This window comes from Pan troglodytes, chromosome 12, assembly GCF_028858775.2.
Source record: "Pan troglodytes isolate AG18354 chromosome 12, NHGRI_mPanTro3-v2.0_pri, whole genome shotgun sequence".
Lineage (NCBI taxonomy): Eukaryota > Metazoa > Chordata > Mammalia > Primates > Hominidae > Pan > Pan troglodytes.
The window spans coordinates 37,908,978-37,926,499 of NC_072410.2; the positions used below are offsets into that span (position 1 = coordinate 37,908,978).

General features: G+C 47.9%; 2 protein-coding genes across 3 annotated transcripts in view; one reads left to right on the plus strand and one right to left on the minus strand.

Annotated features, from left to right (window-relative positions):
- Positions 1–13,936, plus strand: part of TRABD2A (TraB domain containing 2A) — a 59,787-nt gene extending 45,851 nt beyond the window's left edge. Inside the window, exons 5-7 of one of the 2 annotated variants that reach the window (XM_016948871.4) lie at positions 3,266–3,356; positions 11,378–11,629; positions 13,486–13,936. In XM_016948871.4, coding sequence (XP_016804360.3) covers positions 3,266–3,356; positions 11,378–11,629; positions 13,486–13,669 — 527 coding nt within the window. In that variant the 3' untranslated portion in view covers positions 13,670–13,936. The remainder of the gene's footprint in view (positions 1–3,265; positions 3,357–11,377; positions 11,630–13,485) is intronic. The other variant, XM_016948872.4, reaches the window with a different exon arrangement.
- A 2,064-nt stretch (positions 13,937–16,000) lies between these two features.
- DNAH6 (dynein axonemal heavy chain 6) overlaps positions 16,001–17,522 on the minus strand; it is a 303,630-nt gene continuing 302,108 nt past the window's right edge. Inside the window, exon 77 of the mRNA XM_515578.8 lies at positions 16,001–16,289. Coding sequence (XP_515578.6) covers positions 16,186–16,289 — 104 coding nt within the window. The 3' untranslated portion in view covers positions 16,001–16,185. The remainder of the gene's footprint in view (positions 16,290–17,522) is intronic.

Genomic DNA, 17,522 nt, shown 5'->3' on the forward strand with positions numbered 1-17,522 from the left:
CTCACTGGGCACTGAATGCCTATGCCTAGATTTTGGACTTCCCAGCCTCTAGAACTGTGAGAAATAAATTTCTATTGCTTATAAATGACCCAGTCTGTGGTATTTTGTAACAGCAACACAGACTAAGGCATGTTTGCTGTAACTCTAGGTCCCAGAGGCTTCAGTTTCCTCTAGTGACCTCTAGTTTTTCCTCTAGTTTTTTTTGTCTTGTGCTTTCTTAAGAACCTTCTTAAATAGAGTCTGAGTCTTGCTGCACTTTCACATATAATCCACTGTTATTTTACTGGAGTCCTATTGTTGTGGTGCTAAAGTGAAGATACCATTTCATACTCACTAGGCTATAATAAAAAAGATGGAGAGTAAAAAATTTTGGTGAAGACATGGAGAAATTGGCACCCTCATACATTGCTACTGGGAATGTAAAATGGTGTAGCCATTTTGGAAAACTGTTTAGCAGTTTTTCAAAATTAAACATGGGGCAACCATTTGATTCAGCATTTCAACTTCCAGATATATGCCTAGGAGAATTGAAAACATATGTCCACACGAAAATTTGTACACAGATGTTCATGGCAGCATTATTTATAATAGCCAAAAAGTGGAACCAATCCAACTATCCATCAACTGACATGGATAAATAAAAGGTGACATATACACACAATGGAATACTATTTGGCCATAAAAAGGAAAGAGGTACTGATATATGGTACTACATGGATGAACTTTGAAAACATTATGCTAAGTGAAAACAGCCAGTCACAAAATCATATGATTATATTTATATGAAATGTCCAGAACAGGCAAATCTATAGAGACAGAAAGTATTCATAGATTAGTGGTTGCCAGGGGCTGGGGTCAAAACGATGAAAATGTTTTAAAATTAGATAGTGGTCATGCTTGCATGATTTTCTGAATATACAAAAAAAAAATCACCGACTGGCATATGTTAAAAGGATGAATTTTATGTTATGTGAATTATATTCAAATATTAATAAAACTGTTATAGAAATATAAGGGGTTTGGCTCCCACATTATGCTCATTGAAAAGTTCTGCCACAAACAAACTGCAGTTTGTGCCTTCAGCAGTGCCTGTGAGTATGTGGTCGTTTTCTTCTTCTGTAAGTCCTGTGTTTCATGTCTGGATTGGGCACCGTGTGCACATTTGTACTGTCTCAACAAATGGCTTCTTGGAACAAAGCTGTTAGCCTGGGCCTCACTCTTGAGGCACCATAACAGTGGTGCAGACCCCAGATGAGAAAGTTAGGAAACAGAGCCAGTGGTGGTGTCCCAATGCACCACCCTGGGTCTGTGTGGATGGAAGGTGCCCAGGTGCTGGAGTGTGGGCTTCTGCTTTCCACTCCTGCCAGACTTAGGTGAGCTCCCAAAAACTTCCCGTATGTCCCGTGCAGGGGTAATGGGGTGCTGGGGAGAGGGGAAAGGTCGACTGGGTTCTGGGCTGGTGGGAGGCTGGGGCACAGCTTGGTCTGAGCAGTTTGGTGGGTGGGCCCTCGTGGTGGGGGTTCTGCCAGGCAGGTGGAACGGCAACACCAACACCTGAGCTTGCCCAGTACTCAGGGCTCGATTTGTCATACTGATGCAGGGCTAGATTGGGGCTGACAGCCCCTGGGCACTCCTGATGCCCGAAGTGCCCAGGGGCTGTGAGCCCCCATCTAGCACTGGCTCCTTCTAAGGCAAAGTTATATTCCTGTAGCTGCTTTCTCTCTGTGCCTTCTGAAGGCTAAGTTGAACAGAGGAAACTACAGAAATTGCTCCGAAACACATTACCGTGTGCTTTTAAAACTTAAAAGCTGTGTGGTTAGCAAACTTTTAATTGCAAAATGAGGATAACTGAAAACGGAAAGTACTGGAGTTTTAAAATCAAGCAGCGACTTTTGTCATGGGGATCTGGATATAAAATGCGAAGATTAGAAATGGAAATCACCTTTGCAGTAGAAGAAAAATTGAAGTCAGAAGTGCTAAGTGGAAACTATAATCACTTGTTCTAAATTGCCAGTTCCTTATTTGCAAATGAATAACCTAGGATCAGTGGTGAAAGACATGACTTTTTTTCTTATTTAGGTGTCGATCTTAAATCAGCTCATGCTGATTTTTGGCTCCTGTTTGCCAGGGTTACTTCTCCAGTGGCCTCCTCTCCTACCCCACATTTCTAGGTTACAGCTATTGCTCCTGCACTGGCAGCTGTCTAGGCTGGTCTAGGCTGTGGGGAGGAGAGGGGAGGATGGGAGGGAATGGTTTTGCCAAACTTCCCTTTCTGAGCCCCTGCTGACCCATGAACACCCCCTTTGATGCATGAGGGTGAAAATGAAAGCAGGAACCATGGGCCTTCTGCTTCCTTCTCGGGGCCTATTTGCTGTACTGCCGCAGGCTCCCAGGGTTCCCTGGTTGTGACTCGTGAGACTACAGTGGGTTTGTCCTATGCAGAAACCTCCAAGAATGACAGATCTTAGATTAGGTTGCCTTTACTTTTTCTAGAAAGTGGTGATTGGGAAGTAGCCATTCCTTCCGTCCCACCAGCCTCCCTGTTTTTTCAGAGAGCACAATTGCATTCCATCCTGTAGTTGGGAATTCCCCCCACTCCTTTTTTTTTAATTGAGACAGAGTCTTGCTCTGTCACCCAGGCTGGAATGCAGTGGCATGATCTCGGCTCACTGCAACCTCTGCCTCCCGGGTTCAAGTGATTCTCCTGCCTCAGCCTCTTGAGTAGCTGGGATTACAGGCGCCTGCCACCATGCCCGGCTAATTTTTGTATTTTTAGTAGAGATGGGGTTTAACCATGTTGGCCAGGTGGGTCTTGAACTCCTGACTTCAGGTGATCCACCCGCCTCGGCCTCCCAAAGTGCTGGGATTACAGGTGTGAGCCACTGTGCTCAGCTTGAATTCTTGTATTTTCTCCAGACCAGTGTCCTCACCTTTCAGGATCCTGCTCACATATCACCTCTTCTGGGAGGTCTTACCAGGTTGCAGTTTGATGTCCAGGCTATCCCCTTAGCTTTGTGACTTCAGGTAACTTGCTGCATTGTTCTGATCTTCAGTGTCATTGTCTCTGAAATGCTACTGATGCTGCCCTGCCTGCCTTGCAGGACTGTTGGCAGGCCTGATTCCAGAAGCTCTCTAGAACTGTACTGTGCTGGACAGATAGGCAGGGGGTTGGCAGGGTAATTTCTTAGTTCTAGGGTGTGTGTTTGGGGAGTATGTTTGGTGGTCCTGAGAGCTGCAGCATTTCAGGTTGTTTTTCTCACTGCAGGTCATTTCATGGGCAACAACACAGTGCTGGATGTTTTGCGGCGTGAAGGCTATGAGGTAGAACACGCCCCTGCTGGACGACCCATCCACAAGTAACCGTCCTGTGCTTCTATCTTGGCTGGGGAGCTGAGACTCTCATGGGGCTGCCTGGGCACCAGGGTGGGCTGCTATCTTGAGGAGCTCCAGAGAACCCTTGCCTCATCATTTCCCCCACACTTGACCTTACATGGACATTTGGCACCAGCTCAGCTGGCTCTGTGTGGCTGGGGCTGTGTCAGACGTGGTTGGCAGGATGGACACTTTGGGCTGCAGGGGCCACACTGGCCTTTTCCTCAGTGGTGTTTGGCGAGCGGGGGAAGGTGAAGGGAAGGTTGCCCAGGGGTCGAGGGGTAGGGGAAAGGAGGAGTAATTAGGCTTAATGCCCAGTGTCCTTTGCCCTAGGTGTTTTGGAAGTTTTCAGGAGGCAAAATCGGGCCATGACAGTGGTAAACAGGCCAGAGGGGTTGGGGTGCAGGGAGTGCATGTCTCACCCTTCTCAGGGGCAGGAGAAAGCACCTTTTCTCTGAGCTGTTTCCTCCTCCCTAGGTTATTTCTCTCCTCTTTTTTTTTTTTTTTTGGCCAAACTGCCCTCTACCCCTGCAGACCTTTCTGTAAAGAACTCAGGAGGCCCAGCCCCCAGACCTCAGCAATGCTGTCCACCCACTGGCCTCCCAACTGGTCGTCCATCCTGGTGGGCCCCAGGTGTCCTTCCCCTTCCCCTGTAGTAGTCTGCTTGGGCTGTCATAACAACAACCACAGACTGAGTGATTTAATCAACAGAAATGCATTTCTCACAGTTCTGGAGGCTGAAAGTCCCAGATCAAGGTGTCAACGGGACTGGTTTCTCTTGGGACCTCTTTGTTTGGCTTGTAGATGGCCACCTTCTCTTCCTGCCGGCACATGGCATTTTTTTTTTCTGTAAGCGAGCATCCCTGGCCTCTCTTCTACTAAGGACACTAGTCCTATTGGACTAGGGCCCTCATGTTAACTGAATCACCTCTTTAAAGGCCCTAACTCCAAATGGTCACATTCTGAGGTACTGGGGATGGGGCTTCAACATGTGAATGTGGGGGGCACACATCAGCTCCTAATATCCCCTCCATTCCTCTGGCCCCCACTGCCTCCCGATCTGTGGTCAGCAGCCCCCTCTCCTGGCAGAGGTCTCAGCTGTAGCGAGAGAGCTCCAGGATGCAAATGCCCATCCCCTGGCAGAGGATCCAGCAGTTGTGTCTGCCCGAAGGCCGCCCATCTCCAGCTGCCCTCTTTCTCCTCAGAAGGCCCCCCTTCACTGCACCTTGTCTCCCTGTTCCCCCTCACCCCAGAGGCTCCTGCCAGTCTCCCTTCAGGCGGGAAATCCTGGATACATCCTGGACTTCTCTCATCCCCACCTGTCTTCATGCCCTGTATTCAGTATGTCAATACTGACCGCCCTTCACAGAGCACTTTCTAGTTTACAGAAGCGCTGATGTGAGACTGCTCATTTCCCTCCTCCACCAGGCTTTTGGCTTCCTCCAGTAAAGACTCGCTGGGATTTGTCCTTCTCCATTTCCATGGCCACCGCCCCCTTCCAGGCCCTTCTCCCTCTGGTTCACTCTTCGCCCTTCTGTGGGACTATTCTTTCCAGTGTCCCGTATTCAAACCCTCCGTGGTTTCATGTTGTTCTTTTTCAGGGTCATTGTCTTCACACGGAGGTCTTGGCACTCAGACCCTACCCTTCCAGCATGGATCTGCTGCTTGCTTCAGAAGAGCCTCCATCCCGTCCCTGCCTCTCCTTTACTGACGCTACTTCCCCCTTCTGAGGAGCCCTCCTCTCCTCCCCTTGACCGGGAGGATCCCGCCCCTGCCTGAGTCAGCTCTGTTGCAGGCTCACGTCTCCTGCCTCTCTCCTTCCTGTTCTCCTGCAGGTCTGGAGGAACCAGCCCTTAGGGATTCTCTGCGCCCTGCAGGACTGTGGGTCTTTCCTCCCTCACTGGCCTCTGGTCCCTTCTCAGCTCTTCCCGCTGGGCTGACTGGCCTGGGGTTCAACGCACTGTCCTTAGGGTGCTGGAGAGGGCCCTACCTGGGGAGTGTGTGCGTGTGTGTGGTGTAATGTGTGTGGAGTATGTGATGTTTGTGTTTGTGTGTGTCTGGTGTGTGTCTGGTGTGTGGTGTGTGTGAGGGGTGTGTTGTGTGTGATGTTTGTGTGTAGGGTTTGTGTGGTGTGTATCTAGTGTGGAATATGTGTGGGGTGTATGTGTGTGCGTGTAGTGTGCATGTGTATGGTGTGTGTGTGGTGCATGTCTGGTATGTGTGTTGTTTGGTACCTGTGTGTGAGGGGTGTGTGTGGTATGTGGGGTGTGTGTGATGTAGTGTGGATGTGTGTGGAACATGTCTGGTGTGTGCATGTGTGGGTACTGTGCATGTGTGTGGTGCATGTTTGGTGTGTGTGTTGTGTGTATGTGTGTGGGGTATGTGTGCTGCATGTCTGATATATGTGTTGTGTACGTGTGGGGTTTGCATCGTGTTGTGATATGTGTGGTGTGTGTGGTACGTGTGTTGTGTGTGTGTATAGTGTGGTACGTGTGGTGTGTATGGTATGTGTGGTGTGTGTATTGTGTATGTGTGTGGGGTGTGTGGGGTATGTGTGGTGCATGTCTGATGTGTGTGTTGTGTATGTGTGGGGTGTGTGTTGTGGTATGTGTGGTGTGTGTGGTACGTGTGTTGTGTGTGTGTATAGTGTGGTATGTGTGGTGTGTATGGTATGTGTGGTGTGTGTATTGTGTATGTGTGTGGGGTATGTGTGGTGCATGTCCGATGTGTGTGTTGTGTATGTGTGGGGTGTGTGTTGTGATATGTGTGGTGTGTGTGGTACGTGTGTTTTGTGTGTGTGTAGTGTGTGTGGTATGTGTGGTGTGTGTGGTGTGTGTGTGTGTGTTGCTGGTTGTTCCCAGGCTCCCTAATTCTGCCTCTAACCCTGACACCTGCCCTTGGGGAAAGGAAGGTCAGGAATCCGTCTTTTTAGAAGCTCTCCAGGAGATTCCGATGCCCAGTGAAGGCTGAGAACAAGTGTTCTCACTTCCCCGGGGAGAAAAAGAGCATTTATTGGTGGATCATCAGGTGGTAGCCAGGTTTATATGGGCTCTCTGTTAATTCTCAAAACCAGCCTGCAAGGGAAGTGTTCCTTCTCATTTACTAATGAAGAAACTGTGAAAGGCCACACTATTAACCAGGACCAGGAAATAGCGCAGACCCCTCCACCTCCCAAACCTTTTCTTTCTACCCTTTCTTCTCCCACCTTTTACTTCCTAGCCTCTATGTCTTTGTTCGTGCAGTTCCTCTTTCAGAGATCCTTTCCCTACCCACACTACCCCCACTTCTCTCTATCAGAATCTGTGAGATCCAGCACAATTGCCACATCTTCCTCCATTGCTCCAGCCTGGGTTCATCCTGTGCATGACCCCAAGGAACCTATGGTTTATGCAAGAGCTCTCTCTTTCTTCTAGAGCCTTCTGGACAAGGATCTAATTTTCAAAATTGGATTTCCAGGAGTACCTATCCTGGCATCTGGCACATGATAGGATCTCAAATAGGATTGATTATGTGTTAATATCATTGCTGGTACTGCTCACATGCATTCATTTATTCAGCCAGTGGGGGACCTGAGAGGTTTTAGGGGTGAACGTGCATACAGTGGTCCCAGGTGAAGCCATGAGGGAGGATGAGGTCTTCAAAGGAGCTCCTGTTCAGGAAGAAGGGACAGGGTCCTGGGAGGCTAAGGGCCCAGGGAAGTGGGTTGGGGAGAATGCCCACAAAGAGGGGCTGGCAAGGAGGACCAGGGCAGTGGAGGGATACCTGTTTCCTTCTTCCCCTCCTCGGCAGCCATCTGGTAGTCCTTAAAGGATGATTCTGGTCATGTGGAACTTGAATCCAGGGCAGGCTGGTGTGGCTGGGGACATGAAGGCTGTTAAGTGGTGCTCTAGCTTACTTAAGGCCCTGCCAGCTCCTTTAGTCTTGGGGTAGGCCAGTATTGGGGAGACAGAGATGGGTGTGCATGTTGGGGTGTGGGGAGGGCAACTAGCAGCTGCCACTCTCCACCTGTCAGCAGGCTGGAAAACACAGGAAATGCTCCTGAATGTGAGGATGCTGTTCTTAGAACAGAGAAGAGAAAGAGATGGGGTTCCTGTTGGGCTAATCTGCAGAGGGCTTAGCCAGTTCCTCCCTCCTCCCCCTGGGGTAATGGATACTATGTTAGTTTTCTATTGCTGCTATAACAAATTATCACAAACTCAATAGCTTAGAACAACACAGATTCATTATTGTATAGTTCTGGAGATCAGAAGTCTGACACAGGTCTCACTGGCTGAAATTAAGGTGTGGGCCGGGCTGCATTCCCTTCTGGAGGCTCTAGATAATTTGTTTTCTTCCCAGCTTCTAGAGGCTGCCCACATTCCTTGACTTGTGGAGTCTTCCATCTTCAAAGCCAGCAATGTTGCATCTCTATAACCATTCTTCCATAGTCATATCCCCCTCTGACCACAGATGGGTTCTCTGCTTTTAAGGGCCCGTGTGATTGGATTGGGCACCCCTGGATAACCTGGGCTACTCTCCTCATCTTAAGGTCCTTAACTTAATACGCCTGCAAAGTTCCTTTTACTGTGTAAGGTAATGTGTTCACAGCTTCCAGGGGCTAGGTCATGGACATCTTTGGGGATCTGGCAGATGTCCGTTTGGTTACACAGCTGGGTGCTCTAAGGTTCTGGTCAGCCCTGCTAGGGTTTATACAGCTTCACTCATTCTCAGAAGACTGGGAGAAAGGGGGATGCACCTGAAGTAAGGATCTACTGTGTGCTCAGCACTGTGTGAAACATGGTGCTTGGGCTGTTTTAATCCTCACAGCAATGAGGTAGGATAGGTTAATTTTATGCAAGGGGCAGAGGCTCAGAAAGGTCAATTATCTTGTCTAAGGCTCCAAGCCTGGGGTCTTTTCCTTGTCAACCAGTGTGTTTCTTTCTTGGAGACTTCCATGAAGTGAGGAGGCTGTGTGAAATGCAGGTAGGGGGCAAATAAGCTATCAGCACAAGGGGGTAGCCCTATATTGTAGCCAAAATGACCATGGGCTTAGCCTTTGTGGGTAGAAGTTTAGCTAAACTGTGAGAATCCAGGTGGGTCAAAACATGGTAATCTAGATCTTGAGCCTGTGATGGGATCCAGCCCAGAGGCTCTATGATGGATAGGGTGTGTTCAGTAGCTGGGATTTTCTATTTGAGACAGAAGAGCAGCCACCTCTATTGACCTAGGGACCCTTAAACCCCTGTCTGAGCCCATGTGAGCATTTGTCTGTAGGATCTCCCTGGAGATTACAGTGACACTAATTTATACTCTATATTTTCTACAATGAGAATGGATTAGCTTTATGACCTGAAAAAAGTCTCAACAATGAATGTTACTTAAAAATGGCAAAGAATTGGCCAGGCACGGTGGCTCACGCCTATAATCCCAGCACTTTGGGAGGCCGAGGCGGGTGGATCATGGGGTCAGGAGTTCAAGACCAGCCTGGCCAAGATGGTGAAACCTCGTCTCTACTAAAAATACAAAAAAACTAGCTGGGCGTGGTGGCATGTGCCTGTAATCCCAGCTATTTGGGAGGCTGAGGCAGAGAATTTCTTAAACCTGGGAGGCAGAGGTTGCAGTGAGCCAAGATTGTGCCACTGCACTCCATGCTGGGGGACAGAGCAAGACTCCGTCTCAAAACAAAACAAAACAAAAGATGGCATAGAATCCTTCTTGGAACCTTGTGCAAGTCAGTTTCCTCCCCCTGGTCTTCAGTTTCCTTAATTGTAAAGTAGGTGTTATGATTCCTCAGGACTCCTTAACTCACAAATATAAGGGAGATAAAAACCAGGAAGAGTAAAGCTAATTTCTTCCTGATCCCTACTCTCCAACCCCCACCCAGGGCTATTAACTTGGTTCTTAAGCCCTGGCCTTGGCTACCTGGAGTTTCTGGGGTGAGGTCTTTGTTTGTTGTGAGTTGAACAGAAACAAAGCTATGATTTGTCTCACTGTGAGGATCCACTGTTTCAAACCATAGAACACAGCCCTAGTGAGTTAGAGACCATGTTCCTCACTAAATCAAAGCAACAGACTTTTCTTGAGTGCCTACCATGTACCAGGACCTGTTTGGGTCATATGGAGGCCAAGACATAGTTTCGGCCATGGGCAGAGGGCTTGATGGGCATGGAGCTACCTGACCATCTGCTCTTGAACCTTCTAAGACAGTGGCCCTCAACGTTTTTGGCACCAGGGACTAATTTTGTGGAAGAAAATTTTTCCATGGATCGGGGAGGGGGGGATGGTTTTGGGATGAAACTGTTCCACCTCATATCATCAGGTATTAGTTAGAGTCTCATAAGGAGTGTGCAACCGAGATCCCTAGCACACACAATTCACAACAGGGTTTGCGATCCTATGAGAATCTGATGTCCCTGCTAATCTGAGAGGATGTGGAGCTCAGGTGGTAATATGGTTGCTTGCCTGCCGCTCACATCCTGCTGTGTGGCCCAGTTCCTAACAGGCCACAGACTAGTGCTAGTCCATGGCTTGGGGGCTGGGGACCCCTGCCCTAGGAGGCCACCTGAATCCTAGAGAGCCATGATGGGGGCACATTCCCTTTCTGGGCTCTAGTTTCTTTGTTGTAACAATGAAAGGGTTCATTTAAGTGGCTTCACAGTTATGTACCAGGCATTGCGCTGAGCTCAGGAGACAGTAATAATATATTAAGCCCTGTCCTCCAGGAATCTTCTAGCTATGAATTTATGTTTCTGGGGTCCTTAGTCTCAGGTTCAGAGTAGGGGCATTTTTTAATCCTTTGCCATTTTAGGAATTCCCTTCTTTTAACTTTCTTGCCCAATATAAGTCTTTCCCTTTTTTGCTTTCCTTCTTGTATACCTTCTCCCTTCCTCACACACAGCCATTAATACTAACTGACTTCTCAGGTTCTGCCATGTCGTGGCTCAGAACTGGGACCCACTCCGGTAAGGTAGATGGTTCCTCAGGGCTAAGTAATTGAGTTCTTACATGTGCTGGTCAGTGGCACCTACATCATTGGACGAGGAAAGCCCTAGACATGGCACATCCACTGCTCCCCTTCCTCAGGCAGATGTGAGTTTCAGGACTCTCACTACCTACCTACATCAGGAGACAATGGGATTGACATCTAGTAGAATTCTTCTGTTTTTGCTCCCCCATCCCCTTCACCAAACCCTTGACAAAAGTTCTGTTGTTGGAAGAAACTTGGTCCTTCTAGTAGCTTATTTCTTCACTCAAAGAAGTATTTGGTGACTATAGTCACCTTTAGGGGAAAACTAGAAGTAAGTCTGAGTTTCCCATTAGTTGTGAAAATCTCTCTTTGGGAAAGATGATTTAAGAACAAATCTGCAATTAAGTGGTTAGAAGACAGCCCTGAGAGCCTCTTCCTGAATAAAGCCCTCATGAGGGTTCAGAAAGTGTTAAGAGGGTTAAGAGCTACTTCAGTGGTTTTAAGCAAATGACATTTAAACATTTTCCATCTGTCTTTAAAAGCTTTACTGTTCCCTAGTCAGATTGGTGACATTTGCTTGTATTTGGGAGGCCGAGGTGGGAGAATCACTTGAGCCCAGGAGTTTGAGGCTACAGTGAGCTATGATTGGGCCACTGCACTCCAGCCTGAGCTACTGAGGGAAACCCGATCTCAAAAAAAAAAAAAACAAAAAAAAAACGCTATAATTGTCAGTGTCTTTCTAGACAGTGCTGACCTGTTCATTGTTGGAAAACTACAGTAATTACTGTACATGTAATAGTTTAAAAATCTTGGATCTTTCTCCCCAGGACTAGGGAATTTGGAGAAGGCAGGGTGAGGATATCTGAGGGAAAAAAAAGGCGTCAAAGAGATAAATTCCCAAGGTAATTTCAAGAACTGGGTAATTTCTGCCCTTCCTGGCCAGCTTGAACTTTCAGGTTATCTGCCGTTGTCTTGAAACCCCGAGGTGTAAGAGAGCTGGGGAGGGCGCCATGCTGCGTGACCCTCCTCCAAATACCTTCTCCTTCCACTTGCGTACAGAGGGAAGAGTAAAAAGACCTCCACACGGCCCACTCTGTCCACCATCTTTGCTCCAAAAGTCCCTACCCTGGAAGTACCGGCACCAGAAGCCGTATCCTCAGGGCACTCAACGCTGCCTCCCCTTGTGTCCCGGCCTGGAAGTGCCGACCCGCCCAGTGAGGCCGAGCAGAGGTTCCGGAAGAAGCGGAGGCGGTCACAGCGGAGGCCGCGACTCCGGCAATTCAGCGATCTGTGGGTCCGCCTGGAGGAGAGGTCAGGCGAGTAGGCTGGGTCGGGTTGGCATCCACCTTTACCCTAGTGAGCGGACCCAGGAATGCCCCTCACACTGGTTGCAATGGGAGCCCCCCTCATGGAGCAACCTTTCCCTTTCCTCATGACCCCAGGCACCCTTTTTCTGTCCACTGTGACAGAAGCGAATCCAGATTTAAGATAGTTGCTTCAAGCCAGGGCAAGAGCAACATGTTTATGCTTGTTAAAGAACAAGTTTCGGGGTAGGATGAGTCTGTTAAAAGTGGAAGGCATCTGGAAAGGTTGCAAAGAACTAAATATTTCATATCTTTCTCCATGGCAGACTTAGGGAGAATGTCATAGATTTGCAGAGCTGGAAGCAGCTCGGTAGGAATGGGCATGTTTAACCCCCACATTGTAAGGGAAGGGTCGTGACCCTACACCAAATGTAGTCTCAGAGATGGCTGAGGAGTAGACCAGAGGTGGATAGGCGAGCCTGAGTCTGCAGGGCACAAGGCTTCTGGAAGAACTACCCCAGAGAGGCTGGGAGCAGGAATCCGGTTAAATTAATCTCAGCCTTATTGAGTCCCTCCTTTGTGCCTGCTGTTGTGTTGGATGCTATGTGTGTGGGGCCAACCAGACACGGGCCCTGCCTTCATGGAACTTGCAGTCTGGTGAAGAAGATGGATTTTTGAATAGATAATCTGCAGTGGAAGTGTAAGCTGCTGTGGGTGTGTGTGTTTGTGGTGCATGCATATGTGTGTGTGTGTGTGTTGGAGGTTACTACTTAGGGTCAGAGGTCAGGAAAGTCTTCCCTTGAGGAAGCATCCTTTTGGCTTATACTGAGTAGAAGCCAAAGTGGAACCTTGTGAATAGAGCTTCTGAGTCTGGATCAGTAGACGCAGGGATTCAGGGCCTGCACAGGTGCTTAATAAATGTAGAATGAATGAGTGAGTGAGTGAACAACTGAATAGGGAAGGAGAAGAGTTGAAGGCAGAGGGAACAATGTGAAAGCCTGGTTGGAGGGAACGATTGCGTTAAAGAAGCTGAGATAAAGTAATTCTGGCTGGAGCCTGGGAAGTGAAGGAGTAATGGGGTGAGATGTGTCCAGAGAGGTAAACACGGAGGGAAGTAGGGAGCCATTGAAAGATTTGAAGCAGATATGTGATATGCTGTGTGATCTGCATTTTAAATGGACAGAAGCTGGCAGCCAGATGGGACCTGGAGAATGGGGACAGCTTCTGATGGTGTTCATGTTCCAGGGTGACTCATGAACCATCCTCCATTGACAGAGGAATAAATTGACCTGTTTAGTACTTTTTCAAACAAGGCCATTGGTGACTACGGGGTTGGGCACTTTATACCTCAGCTGAGTTGAAAGATCTGGGTAAGCCTGAGGTCATGGGCCCCTCAGCTTGAACTGTCTTGACCTGGTATGCCTATATGCTGTGCACATCAGGCCTGGACTTGGGCAGATGAGAGAGGCAGAGACCCAGGGAGGAATCTGCATTGTCTGGCTCTGCCTCTGTGGTGGCCAGTGAGGAGGGTCCCTGCCTAAGATTGCCCAGAGACTAATGTTAGCAAACTTTGAATTCGGCCTTATACGAAGACTTTCACTAATCTTTGAATAAAGAGCCAAATAGCCAGGGACAGTTAGCCAGTCTGCTGGTCTTAATATCCTCTGCCATTTGGTTTTCTGGTAGCAGTGGCCAAAGACATGAAAGAGGGCCAGAGATATAGGAAGCCTATTAATATACTAATACCCATTCCTGTCTATAAGGAGGGGAGATGAAGAGAAGCTGTGTGGGCATTTGGGGGCCTTGGCGTGTGCAGTGGTTTCTGCTGTGACTTCAGACTCTGTCTTTCTCTTTGCCTCCTAGTGACATAGTCCCGCAACTCCAGGTCCCTGTCCTGGACAGGCACATCTCCACTGAACTGCGGCTCCCTCGCCGTGGGCATTCCCACCACAGCCAGATGGTGGCCAGCAGTGCCTGCCTGTCTCTCTGGACTCCTGTGTTCTGGGTGCTGGTGCTGGCTTTCCAAACAGAGACACCCCTCCTGTAACGACTGGAAGCACCAGGCTAAGACCCTGACCCCTCGGACTTGAAGAATGGCCATTCCTGTACTCCACATTCTGGTCTAGCCTTGTTGGGCCCAATCCAGAAGAGACTGCTCTTGAAAAAGCGGCCCAGTGTTGATTCTTCTCTTTCCAAGGAATGTGACTTTGGGTTATCCAACTTTGGGGGCAGGTGTACAGTTTTGTAACATAGTGAGTTGTGTGAAAATAAATTATAAATGAGTTGTATGAAAATAAATACCTTTTTTTGTATAGATTTTTATTCATGATATATATATATATCAGGCAGACAACTTCTTCTCTCACACCCTCTGAATCCTTCCACTGCCTCCCCCTAGGCCCTGCACTTCTCAGCTGCAGCTCTGATCCCTTCAGGCTCTGGCTTTGTATCCTGACCCTTTCTTCTTTCCACTCTCTTTCTTTGTGTCACTCTTGGTTCTGGATGCAGGGGAGTCAGTGGGCCACGGAACTTGTGGTCTGCACCTCTCTATTCAAGCTCTGGTGAATAGGGTGCTCCCTGTGCCCTGAGAGATGCTTTTATTTTGTATAATGTGTGTGTCTCACTGACATGCTGGAGGCTGGGTGGGGGGGTCGGGGGGCGTGGGTAGGCTTTGTCAGAGGTGCTGTTCAAGAAAGTGGTTTTCAAACTACCCCCAATCCCCATTTTGTTATTTATTATTTACATGTTTATTGTCAATGTCTTTTCTAAATACAAATCTTATTGGGACTCTCTCTATAAAATGTGTAAGAGTAGAACTTCCCCAGTTGAATCTGAAATGGGAGCTTTTAACCCTGCCCAGGTGATCTCCCTCCCCTAACCACCATGGTTCCAGATCAGGGTCTCCCACCTGTGGCAAGTGTCCTTTATGGTCCTGGGCCTCTGAATAGCCCATAAAAACCCTGGGTAGAAGGTCTGTCCAGGACTTGGGTGGGGTCAATAAGAAGTAGTTGTATTTGTCCCCTAATCTGGCTTAGGGTAAGGCTGATTGCCTGGGTTTGTAGCTCTGGCTTCCCTTCCTTTTCTGAGGCTTTTGTGGGTTCATGTTCAGTTATTTCTAGGGCTCAGAAGATCTCAGTGGCCTTACTAAAACAGTGGTGTGATGGCACTCAGGACCCATGTCCACCACTTTGGTTCCATTCTGCACCACCTGTATTGCAGGGGTAGGCGGGCAAAAACTCCCAAATCCCCTTGCTGCTATGTTTGATTCTCCTAATGAGATACACTCATGGGATATTTGGAAAACAAAAGTGGGCAGAGGGAATTTTTCTTGAGCAGGGGGCGTGGTTATGTGCAGGCTTCAGCAGACACAAGTTTGTGCAGTAGCCAGTCTCTGCAGCCCCCTCTATTCCCCTGCTTCAGCGTGAAGTAGCTGTGAGGTTGGCATAATTTTTCCTTCAGGGTTCCCACCTTGGAGTACAGATGCTGTGATGCCTGATATCAACTCTTTGACTTCTGCAGTGGCAGCCATTCCTGTGCCCATGTTAGTACCTATTTCTGCTTGAAACACCAAGAGTAGTTTCTGATTTGTGCACTGATTTCTGGTAAAAGTGGTGTTCCCTGCATCTCTGCGACTTGAGTCTGCTCTTAACTTCGATAGGTATGGGGATGAAGTGGGGAGGCAGAGATAAACTGGGAGGGTAGGATCACTGTGGCTGACTCTGTTCCTCCAATTCTTTGTAAGAGGGTGATGTGGCTCCTACCAAGGGCTCAATCCTAGCTGGGTGATTTCCTTGTTTCTTGGGTCACATTATGGCCGAGGAAGCAGGTAGACCATTATTGGCAGGACTGACACAAGATGGTTTGTCACAGTGGCTGCTCCATTTGAGAACTGACCCACCAACCTCTGCTTCTGAGGTGGCAGAGGCTCAAATGCACCTGGCTGGGACTTGGTTAGTTTTCACACAGATTCATCCTAAAGTGGAAGGGGAAAATCCTCCATACTTGGGCAGGATTGGCCTGCCCTTTTGTGAAAGCACAGGCTCTTTCAAGGATTGTGATGAAGCCCCACAGAACAGGGAACTGATATCATAGGCCAACTTCTTATCCTGCTCATTTGCTCTACCAGTTGTGCTCACTGCGTCAACCTCCCATGCACTGGACTCTGAGAGCCTTAATCTCGTCTAGAAATGGAAGCACCTGGGGCCTTTCATATCAGGGTGAAGAGGAAAGGAGCCTGTGAGGGGAAGCGAGTGCTGAGTCCTTACTCTTCCTGGGGGGTCCCAAAAAGTAACTGATGGGAAGCTGCCTCTCACTTAGGGTGAGGGAGCAGGCTTAACAGGTGGGTGTTGAACCCACTGCTTCTACAGCAGAGCTTGGATTGCCAACAGAAAGAACTCAAACACTTTATTTTAAGGTCATAAGAGAAATAAAAGTCACACTTAATACATTTAAGTCAAATCAGAATTAACACCGTTTTACTCACATATAAATTATTCAAACCTTTTGCTCCCATTAGGAAAGATCTCTGGCCTGGTTCTTTTTCAGGGCTGAGGTGGCACCTTTTCATTCACTCAGCTGGCAGAGCAAAGCTGATCCCTTGGCAATCCAGTAGTCTTTGGACCGCTTGGAGGGTAACAGGACGGTTACCACAAAGTTGGTTGAATGTCCTAATTAAGATATAGGAAATAAAGGGTTGTTACTTAGAGAATAACTTCCTCATACAAAGAGAGAGGCTACAAAGAGTCAAGACATCTGGGTTCCAGGCCTGACTGCCCCTAAAGATGCTGGACAAATAGTCCTTTATGGGTCTGTTTTATGCTCTATAAAATGAAGATTTTAGAACAAATAATTCTTTAGGACTTGTCCAGCTTAGACTTCATAGAACTTTTTTTTTTTTTTTGAGACAGGGTCTCACTCTATCACCCAGGCTGGAAGTGTAGTGGCGTGATCTCAGCTCGCTGCAACCTCTGCCCTCCTAGGTTCAAGTGATTCTCCTACCTCAGCCTCTTGAGTAGCTGGGACTATAGGTGCGTACCACCATGCCTGGCTAATTTTTGTATTTTTAGTAGAGGCGGGGTTTCACCAGTTGGCTAGGCTGGTCTCAAACTCTTGGCTTCAAATGATCCGCTTGCCTTGGCCTCCCAAAGTGCTGGGATTACAGGCATGAGCCACTGCACCCAGCCTAATAATTTCTTAATAACCAGGATTCAAATGAGTTTCATATCTTGCAACAGTGATGTGTCTCTTAAATCTTTCAATTGGTAGGTTTCCCTCTGCTTCTTTTGCCGCCCCCTTGTAATATATTTGTTGAAACAACCAGACTGTTTGTCCTGTTAAGTTTCCCAGAATCTGGATTTTATGACAGCATTGCTGTGGTGATTTTAAATATATTCCTCTCTTCCTGTAAGGGGTGGTTAGATCTAGAGGCGTGACTACATTCAGGTTTGAGGTTTTTTTCCCTTTTTTTTTTTTTTTTGAGATAGGGTCTCATTCTTTTGCCCAGGCTGGAGTGCAGTGGTTTGATTATGGCTAACTGCAGACTGGAACTGAGCTCAAGCGATCCTCCTGCCTCAGTCTCCCAAGCGGCTGGGACTACAGGCGCGTGCACCACACCTTGCTAATTTTTGTATTTTTTGTAGAGACGGGGTCTCGCTATCTTGCCCAGGCTGGCAGGTTTGAGTTTTATGGCAAGAATACTTCTTAGGTAGTAGGTACTTCTATCAGGAAGCACATTATGTCTGATTGTCTTTCTTTTTTGGGATATTAGTGGCCATTGATGACTACTACATAGGACTACCCCTCTTTTAAATAGCTGAAAAAGAGTTTCTTTTGATCTTTGTACAAGATGGGGTTTCTGTCACAGTTTCAGATAATGTTAGTTTGTTGGTCCCCTCTCCTTA